This window comes from Nyctibius grandis, chromosome 1, assembly GCF_013368605.1.
Source record: "Nyctibius grandis isolate bNycGra1 chromosome 1, bNycGra1.pri, whole genome shotgun sequence".
Taxonomy (NCBI): domain Eukaryota; kingdom Metazoa; phylum Chordata; class Aves; order Nyctibiiformes; family Nyctibiidae; genus Nyctibius; species Nyctibius grandis.
In genome coordinates, this window is record NC_090658.1 from 126,985,250 (window position 1) to 126,995,945 (window position 10,696).

Genomic DNA, 10,696 nt, shown 5'->3' on the forward strand with positions numbered 1-10,696 from the left:
TCCTGGTCACTATTGTATTAGTTACAACCAAAAGGGAGGGTGCTACAATCAGTCCCTGGTGGGAGAAGATTTTCTGGTCCCCCACTGATTACACTCACTTTGGGGAAATATTAGGTACAAATTGTGTTTGGAAACAATGAGCAGGAGCATGGTAATGCAAATGGGGATGGAATTAAATTAATTGCATTAACTGTGGTGGGACAGGGAACCCCTTTGACCTGGGAACCATCTGAATCAAAGGACTACCGCCCTGCCAGATCATGGCCAAGTCCTTTGCAAATGGGATGCGAACCCTGAAAGGTCATTATTGGTTTTGCGGGCACCATGCATTCAAAATACTACCAAAAAATTGGGCTGGGGTATGGTATATTGGGATGATATGCTCCATACTTCTAAAAATTGGCAGCTAAGAATTGGGAATCAAATTATATGATCCCCAACGAATTATTGAGTATTATGGACCCGCAACCTGAAACACCAATGAACCAATCAGCGGTGCTCGAGAGCCAATCAAGATTGGCTGGTTCTCGATTACCTGCTAACAGAAGAAGGAGTTTGTGCCAAAGTTAAATGACTGTAATTGTTTCCTGAAAATTGATGATAATGGAAATGTGTTTACACTGTATAACTTTTTCTCATTTTGTTTACATGTTATAGTTGCACTATAACTTTATCAAAAGCTATTTATCATTGTTGATGATATTGTTGTTGTTAGACTTCTGTAAAGAAGAAGAGGTGACTCATTCTGTTTATTAGAATGATACCAATCACAAGTCATTGGACTTATCTTTATTTCCTTGTATGCTTTACTCTTCCCTTGTCTTTCTTCAAAACCTATTATCTCTTTCTATCCTTACCTTTCTACATTTCCTTGTCTCTTCCCTTTTCCTTCTTTTAACCTGTTATCTTTTTCTGTCCTAACTTTTCTACACCCCCTGGAATCGAACTTTTCTACACCCCCTGGAATCGAACTACTGACTATATGTTGATGATTTCTGAGCCACGGGGTGGTGTGGGAATCTGGCCCTTCCTTTTGGGCATTGTCTCAGAAATCGTAAACCACGTGCTCGGGCGACATCTTATGGCGGCTGCCTGGAATGCCTGAGCCTGGCAACGTGGGATGGCGCAATAAGCTAGGCGCCCGCCCTCCACCCGCCTCCGGATGCGTGTCTCCGGTGACAGCCTGGCAAGGGGCCAATCCTACGGCGCAGGAACCGGACATGTCCCGCCTTCGGACCTGTGATTGGTGCGAACTGTTGACTGACGGCTCCCAGTCACATGACTCTGCCGAAAAACTCTATAAAAGAGGCTGGATCACTTCAACACGTGGGACCCTCACCGCCATCTTCCAAGTAGGAAGGAGGACATCGCTGGATCTCAGGGTGGTGAATATTTTCTTTCTCTTTCTCTTTCAACTGTTTTCTCTGTTTCTTTCTTTCCTTTATCTCTCTCTCTTTCTTTTCCTTGAATATTGAGTTGCCTCAGTGTTGGACCTAATAAAGTCAGAGCCAAGTGTGTTGATACCGTGCCTCGGTTGTGCTTTGTCTGAACTCAAGGATCACGAATCTTTAATATTTCGGGTCAGGATTTTTTGGGGGTGCTTTACCTGCAGGCAGGTTAAGCATACCGGGTGTTCGCATTGAACCAGGCACGCCGCACGTGGGCTGCACTGGAATTATTTATATTTTTGGCGGGCCCTGCGCGCGGGCTGTCTGCATTGAACCAGGCACGCCGCACGTGGGCTGCACTGGAATTACTAATTAGGCGGGTCTCTCTCTCTCTCTCTCTCGGGGAGCAGGGGACGGGGATTGTCTGCATTTTATTTCTAGATTTGCTCCTTTTTTGACTAATTAGGCGGGTCTCTCTCTCTCCCTCTCTCTCTCTCTCGGGGGGGGCGGACGGGGGGGGCGGCTGTCTGCATTTTATTTCTAGATTTGCTTTAGAGGCGGACCTTAAATCCGGAACCCGACAATTGGTTACACAATCACTGTTTTCCAGATGAATTTCAGTAGTGACTGGTTCCAGAGGATTGCTGAAAAATGGGAACCTAAAGGGACCTGTGTGGAGTATCAGAACAGTCCACATGCAGGATTGGATTGAACAGTGTCTGGTCTCGTGGTTAAATGATGCTGTTGAGCAAGAGGTGGAGAATATTAGCATGAAATTTTAGGTCAGTTACAGACAGGGAAATCCTGTGTGAGGGTTCTTACAGGGATCTTACTTTGAGTTAGATAACTGAGTTTTGAACAAGGAAGTGTTCGGGAAGGGCGGAGGGAAACTGGGGCAGGGGAGTACAACCCAATACAATATGAAATTATGTGTCATATTATGTTATGCTATTAGATAAGGAATGCCAGTCATAGCTACAAAGAGTCAATAACCTTGAGTCATATGATCAGAATTAGTGCTGGATGTTTAGGGAGCGAGTGCTTTAGGGTACAGTGTGTGGTGGTCACCATCCCGTGCAGTTCACGGATGGGCTTTGCATTGTCTTTCTTGTGTCATGCGTACTTCATGCTGTTTGCACTCGGTAGCAGTGGTATTTGACTGGAAAGGACAGATGATGCTTGCTTGAAAGATGTACTATTTCCCATGGCTCACAACTGTACCACTGAATCTTTCAACCACCCCTTTCCAATCCATTCAGAGACGCAAGTGGTTAGTTAGAAGAGCTTAAGCTGCACACTGACTTGTATGACTTGTATACATTCTTGTTTGTAAAGCTGTCTGTACACTAGAAGTGACCTTTGGTAGTAAACGTGAGAATTAGTTGATCAATAAGAGCTCAGTTATGTAGAGAAGCTGTGATCAGGTTAGAGAGGCGATAAAATGTTGGGAAACTGATGTTCCTGCTCTTTGTCTAATGCTTGATCTGACACCTTTTAAGCAGCAAAACCTTTTAATGGATATACTGCTGTATTCGAAATGCAAAGCTGATTTGCTGGTTTCTCCACTAGAAATTGTACTGGGCACATTTAGTAATCCCATAGTGAGTGTCAGGGCTGAGAAGCTGTGATGGTTTCTAGCTGGTCCCCTCTCCCTGATGGGAGCTGCGCAGGCAGAGAGTCCTCCAGTTCCAGTGTGTACTTCCTGCTCCCATCTGCTGCTCTGCTGTGTGATGCTAGTGTGTCTGTGCCACGCTTGTGCAGAAGGGAAGTAATGCTCCAGAGACTTTAATGAGGGTTATAAAGTTCTGGTGGAGATGGACCTTGTTATTCTCAAGGTGAGAACGGTCCCTGTTTACAGCTGAACTCTGAAGAAGCAGAAGCGTTCTCCTAGGACAGTTTCTTACAACCAGGAGTTCCTGTGTATTGGGAGCAGGAACAGAAAAGGAAGAGGTTGGGCAGTGGTGTTGGATAAAGAAGTTGGTGCTTTGCAAACTGTGTTTCATTCAACAAATTGTAGTGTCTCACTTCCCACCTCTGAAATTGGGATATCAATATAGCTGGTAGGTAAAAGGTCTTGTTCCTGTGTTTGGAGTGCTCAGTAAGGCAAGCTGTATAAATACATAAGGAATATTTTAGCTACTCATTCTGAAAACTAAGTTATGACTTTGACAAACAGGTTAACGCAAACCAATCTCTTTCTGCTCAACAGATGCCATGTTGCCTGAGAAGAGGGGACAAATACCTTCCAGAGCAGCCATGAACTGTTATTGGAAAGCCCTGTCAATTTTCTTACTGTTTCTTCCAAGCGCGTTGTCTCTCTGGCCAGCCCAGCCCAGAGTGTTGCTAGTATCTTTTGATGGATTTCGATGGGATTACATCTATAAAGTCTCAACTCCCAATTTTCATTATGCCATGGAGAATGGTGTTCATGTCAAACAGGTCACTAACGTGTTTATAACGAAAACGTATCCTAATCATTATACAATGGTGACCGGTCTCTATGCAGAAAGCCACGGTATAGTTGCTAATGAGATGTACGATCCTATTCTGAATGAAACTTTCTCTATGAACAAAATGGATATTCATAACTCCAAGTTCTGGGAAGAGGCCAGCCCAGTATGGGTAACGAACCAGAGGGCAGGACATAAAACCGGAGCAGCTATGTGGCCTGGAACAGACGTGAAAATACACGGAGTCTTTCCTACATATTATATGCCCTACAATGAATCCGTTTCCTTTGAAGATAGAGTTGCTAGGCTTATTGACTGGTTTACATCAGAAGAACCCATAAACTTTGGTCTCCTATATTGGGAACAGCCTGACGAGATGGGCCATGTTCTGGGCCCAGAAAACCCTCTTATGGGACCGATAATTAGTGATATTGACAAAAAGCTGGGATATCTTATGTCTGAACTGAAGAAAGCGAAGCTGTGGGATGTGATAAATGTTATAATCACAAGTGATCATGGAATGTCACAGTCGTCCTCGGAAAGGCTCATTGAGCTTGATCAGTATGTGGACAGAGAGCTCTATAAAGTCATTGAGCATTCTCCTGCAGTAGCTATTTTGCCAAAAGAAGGTAGGAGCTATAGCAGTAAAATTCTCTGAAGAAAATACTTCAGTATTGAAACTTTATAGACTTAGTTCCTTCACTGAAGTGGTGGTAGCAGCACTGATGCCAGTAGGACATCAGCCTTGAACAAAGACTACTTGCAGGGTCACTTCTTTGTTCTTTTTGCCAGCTCTGTCAAAAGCCTGGGTAACTTTCTGAAAAGAGAAGTGAGCAAACTTGTCTGTTGTTGACTAATATTGCCAAATATCCTTTAGTCCTTACGAGAAGTAAGACAATCTAACGGGGTTATCAAGAATGAATGGCCTTCTAGATGATAGATAACAACTGAATGTGACATATCTTGCCTTTCATCAAGATGCTAACGCCATAGCGTAGCAAATGAGATTTCTAACTCAACTGAAACCAGATGAGGACTTTTGATAAAAAGAAAGCCTGTGTTGGCTGTTTGATTAGCTGCCAGCTATTGTAATTCACTTCATTTTTTTTCCCCTGTCACGCTGAACAGCCAGCCAGTTATGTTCATACCGTTTTTATTGTGATAACGACAGGCAAGAATACTGTTGGAATTGAAATCTGAAGTCTGGCTGCAGTCATTGAAGGGTTGCTTAAGTGTCAGGTGTATGTTCAGTGTCACTGATGTAGAGGTGCTGCTCTTTATTTTGATAATCAAAAGCTGTAACTATTTGGTGCAAATGCGTTAACCTGGAAAACAGCATTTTTTATGTGGGCCAGGCTGCTAATTTGGAAGTTGAGTTTTAAGGTGACCTTCTGAGAAGGTGTTTTTTAAGATTTCTGTAACATTTGCATCACTAATGGGCAGCACTCTGTATTTAATGCCCCAGCAGGGAGGGTATTTTAGAGACTTACATGACCTTTAAATGCGTAAACAAATGCCTCTTGTCATTTTGAGTTTGAAGAATAGCCCTTTATTAATCCAGACTAAAATGTCAGCATGTCCAAGCAGAGATCATTTGCTGCCTGAGCATACTCAGGTGCTTGTACCTGGGTGCTGTTTCTCTCAGTGGTGACAGAAGAGATGAGTTTGGCAGCCCCATCCTAACGGAGACAAACATGGTAGCAGTGACCAGGATGTTCTCATTGCCAAATAAAGAAGTTGTAAATGTAAACTTTAGTGCTGACACATCCCTAATGCAGTAAATGAGAACTTGAAGATGCGTAACCTGATTCTCCTCTCTGCTAAATGCTGAAAAGAAATAGTATCTTTGCAGCGATTCAGTGACTGAAAAGTAAAAAAGCCATTTCAATGGATTTCAGAAATAGCTTGGATTTGGTTTTGCCCAGAGGTTCAGATATTTATTACACTACCAATAAACAAGGATTAGTTTTGAGCACAGCTAAAATTCCTTCCTTCCATGTTACCAGCTGTAATTTTTATTATAAAACAATGAGCTTCGTTCTCAGTCTAGCTATGAAATAACATACATAAGACTGATTCTTCAACAGTTATGCCATTTGTCTTGCTTAAACCAAGGGAATGGTAAAACCTAATGAGACATTGAGAAAAATTTTGAATGCTTAAAAATGCAGCAATTTCTGCTACTTTAACTGTTTGGCTGCATATTTCTTCCCTGAGAGATGGATTAAAGCCATGCTAGTGTATTAGTCTGGGTCGAACTAATTGTATGTTCATGAAGATGGTACCTGTAGCACAGCTGATGATGCTGGCCTTTTTCTTGCATTTAATAGAAATAAATTAATTCAAATAATTAATTTAGTGTAAAATCATAGTTTGCTGTATTTAGGGCTTCTCTTCCCTGGTAACCCATGTAGAAAACTGACATAAAAAATTACTCTTGTTAGTAGTATAGCCCGAGAAATACTAGATTGGAGTTCCTTTTCTTGCTGCTATAACTATCATCTTATCTTATCTGGACTTTTGCTATCTCATCTTGACCTTTCTGTGTTTCTTAAGTTTAGTGATTCTTGGGTTTTATGCCAATTTGAGATAAGAAACATTATACATGAAACTATTTCCAGTTTTCCTCCAGAATTTCTATACTGGGTCCTAGGAACTGAGAGGGAAAGCAGAGAACCTTTCTTCAATGACATTGGGCCATTGCCCCCCACTCTTTTTTTCTGAGATGTTCAAAACTCCATGCATGCTGTAAATGGTAGACCGGATTTTTTATCTTGGTTTACTTCAGGAGGTGTCTCAGGTCAAACTAAGCAAACTAAGCACTTGTCCTTGTGGTCATCAAGGCCATCATTTCCTGGGACAGACAGTTGGAGACGAGCTCACTCGCAGGAGCCGTCGCTGCAGGATGTACAGCTAGCTGTGAAGGCAGAACTAGCGAGAAGCGATAAGTCCAAACGACAGGATGTGCTTAAATCCCACTCGTCTGCTAAAAGCAGCAGTGTTGGCCAGAAAGAAACTGTAACCATCTTCCAGCCGTGCTTCAGACCTTGTAGCGCTGAAACTGGCCTGCGGAGACTAGCTGTGAACTCAGCTGTCCGAGTGAATTGTTCGTGTCTGTAGCACAGAGTACTTGGGACACTTCAGCCCCCTGAGTTAGTTATTTGGTATATAACAGAAGCCTGTTACATACACTGCGTAGCCCTCAACAGGAGTCTGTGCTTAAATGGAGGGGAGGGGAAAGGATTGAAGAAATGTGCTCAGGTGTAGATTCCTGAACTTGCTTTTATGTTTCTGTCTGCGTGTCCTGGTTCCTCCTTTCTCTGCACTGGTGTTCCAGCCTCTCCAGCTGCGTTCTGGCTGTTCAGTGACTTCTGCTGGAAAGCAAAGCTCAGAAACTGGAACTAAGCAAATAAGAATTGGGCTGGAATATGCCTCTTTATTTGATAGTCTTTATTTGATAGTCTTAGTACAGCTCTTGAGGTTTTATGCTCACTGTGCAGTAGAAGGCTAGGGAAGGGCAAGGAGTAGAGACAAAGAATACCAAGGAGCAGGTAGTGCTGTTAGCTGTTATTGAATACAGAGTTGCTAACAGTGCCATCTTCATCTGCCAGTCCCACTGTCCCTTCGTATGTTTGTCATGTGCACCCTGCTGAGGCCTCTGCAATCTTTGTACAGCTCCTAAGGTGTTAGTGGCATCGGGACTGTGACCTGAGAGCTTCCACTGAAAGATTCATGCAATCTAGTTTTGCTTGTCCCTAGGCAATTAATTACCAGTACTATGATGTTATGTGGTGCATAGCAACAAACTAGCTACTCGTTCTAATTGGCTAAACTTGTCATCAAAATGGTAGAAGATCAAAGCTGGGAATCAAATGAAGTTAAATACGTAGCTGTTCATTGGAGCATCTTGTAGAAGGAGAAATAAATAGTTGGGTTCACTTAGACAGAAGTTTTCAGAGATGCCAAGAAACAAAGTGGCTTCTCTCTTTGGCATTTTTAAGGAAAACCACTAACAAACTGCTTCAAAATAAATAGAAAGTGTCACTTGTCATCACAGCCAACTGAGGGGAAGACAGGATACGGTGTTACTGTGTACACTACTTCATAAACAGGCGTAGGAGCTATCTTCTTGCCTTCAAGCTTTACATGGAGATAGGAGGAGCTGGTTTCTTTTCCGTAAGACTGAATGCCTTCTAGCTCATTCTTGTGAGAAGTGGACATTCTGATAACTATGAAAAGAGGGATTTTTCTACAATTAGCAAGGCACTTGCAGCTTGGGAAGAGGCTGTGAAGTCTGATGCCAGGTGTGATCTGTGAATGACGCTCTGGATTTCTCACAGTCATTTTTCTACGTATTGGAATCAGCTGTCGTCTCTTACAGCTATAATTAGCTTTTGGGGAAGTGCATTTTACCCTCTTCTTTCAGTTGTAATTAAACTATGAGTTTAGTAAATGTATTGGTATGTTTAAATTTTGTCTTTTTATTTGTTTGTTTGTTTGAAGGCAAACTGGATGAAGTATACGAAGCCCTGACCAATGCTCATCCCAACATGACTGTATATAAAAAGGAGCAGATTCCAGACAGATTACATTACAAACACAACAGTAGAATTCAGCCCATCTTAGCAGTGGCTGATAAAGGATGGGAAATTGTATTTAATAAGTCTGACGGTTTTCTATGTAAGTATGCTGTCTTTACAGTGTTTTGCTATATCTTCCTAGTCAGAGACCTTACATGGTACTTTCTCTCCCAGTCTCAACCAATATTTTTTTTTTTTTTTTTTTTTTTAAGACTGGGAGGGAAAACTCTGAAGCTAAGTGTGTGGAATTTATTATTTTTTTTTTTCCTGATGGGATGGGAAGCCCTCTACTGATAGGGGAAGGGGAACTGGACTTACCATTTCTAAAAATTCAACTTACTGAGATAAGATCATTCACATGTTTTAGTCGCCACGTGCTTGAGGTCTTCTTGTGAGATCCAGCAAACTGACAAGCACTTCCTGAGAGATTAAAAAAAAACAGTAACTGAACTTGTTGAGTAGAGGATGAATATCGTTTTATCATGTACTATTTATTTACTGAAGAAGGGTTGGTTTGGAAATACAAGAATGCTTTCTGAAAGTCCTCAGCTTCTGTGGATACCTACACTAATAGTAACCTTGTTCTGTTGCTAGAAAGAGTCTTTGAATGTTGTGTTACTGTACACCAGTGATTTTTGTTTGCCTTAAAGGATAAGATGCATTCTAGGTGATTTGGAGGAAAAAAGCCCCACTTTTAAGTTCCTCACTTCGGGTTTTGAGGTTTATTATAGGTAGAATGGAGAGAGTAAACTGTAACTTTTGGTTAGCTAGGAGAAAAAACAGAGGTGTCATATGGTCAGTTCTTAAATTTCTTATTTGAAAACCTTTTAAACTTTGCTGCTGGTTATGAAGCTGACGAGCGTTACCTGCAAGACTTGACAAGTTTTTCAGTTGAGAGCAGTTTTTTGTGCCTGCTGTTTATTCACTTGTTCAGAGTTTTTAGTGCCCCTGTAAGGAAGGGGCACTGGAGACCCACTAGGGAGGTCTGGAAACTTTTTCCTTGTTGATGAGTAGATAATGCACAAAATTGGTCAAGGTGTCAAAGCAGTTAGAGCTTATTATGGTCTGTCTGCTACTAGGAGTCAAATAAACAGTCTGTCTCTACGTGGATTTTTTTTTTTTTCCTAAGAGATCTGGTCCAGTTGCAAAGTGGGAGTTGTTCCTTGAGGAAAATCAAGAAAACTTGGGTGTAGCGTAGGATGCCATTGACATGCTGTTACTGCCATGTGAGCTTACCTTTTTTTTCCCCTTTTTTTTTAAATACTGCTCTCCATGCTTTTTTTAAGGCATCTTCTCTTTGTAGTACTGAGACTTGGTATTTGCTAAGAGACATTTATGCTGTTGATCAAAATGATTCTTCAAAACCTCTGCAAGAATAAATGATGGCTGTTCCTTTTCTGCATTATGCTAATTCTAGGAAAAGGTTCAATGCTTGTTTTACAACTTCAGAATGTTGACCTTTATCTGTCTTTTATTTCTAGTTGGTAATCATGGATATGACAACACCTTACCAGAAATGCATCCGATTTTTTTGGCACTTGGGCCTGCTTTCAGAAAGAATGCCACCAAAGAGGTCATGAATGCTACAGACTTGTACCCCTTGTTGTGCCATCTACTTGGTATTAACCCACTGCCAAACAATGGTTCATTCAACGCTGTGAAAGATATACTTGCTGAAGAAGTTCCTGTAGGGTTTGGAGCAGACACTTATGCTACTGTTATAGGAGTCCTTCTGGGCAGCTTTCTTGTTATGGTTTTCATGGCAGTTTTTGTTAAGCATTTTATCCTCACCCAAGCAAATACCATGCAAATGCAACATACTGAAGCTGCCCAGCCACTGTTGCAAGATTAATAACGCTTGGTACTATTTCCTGATTGATGCTTAAGATAAGCTTGTACAAGAAAAATAATAGAAGTGAATCACCGTAAATATATGGAGTAAAAGGAAATGGATGCAGATCCATTGGTACACTGGACTACGTACATACCAGGTATGCAGAGAAAGAGCATGTTTCTGTTTCACCCTACAACCACTTAATCTTTCAGGGGTTGAAAATATTCTAGCTAAACCTGGAAAGCTGTATATGTATGTAGACATGTAGTGACAATAGACCATGAATACCTCATTCTGAGCTACTTTTAGGGAAACAACATCCACTGAGCTGCACTTCACAGACTATTGCATGGTGATTTAATTTCTCATCCCCCTTTTTTTTCCTTTGACATGTTTTTTAAGTCTCTTAGATTCTAACAAGTCACTGAATGTGATTAGACTTCC

The 10,696-nt window shown here is 41.6% G+C and overlaps 1 protein-coding gene across 1 annotated transcript; it reads left to right on the top strand.

Annotated features, from left to right (window-relative positions):
* The first annotated feature begins 565 nt into the window (after positions 1–565).
* On the top strand, positions 566–10,340 carry ENPP5 (ectonucleotide pyrophosphatase/phosphodiesterase family member 5). Its single transcript, XM_068407071.1, has 4 exons — positions 566–1,385; positions 3,598–4,467; positions 8,342–8,518; positions 9,900–10,340. The coding sequence occupies exons 2-4, from the start codon at positions 3,603–3,605 to the stop codon at positions 10,268–10,270; spliced, it is 1,413 nt and encodes a 470-aa protein (XP_068263172.1). The 5' UTR covers positions 566–1,385; positions 3,598–3,602; the 3' UTR covers positions 10,271–10,340.
* Positions 10,341–10,696: the final 356 nt, after the last annotated feature.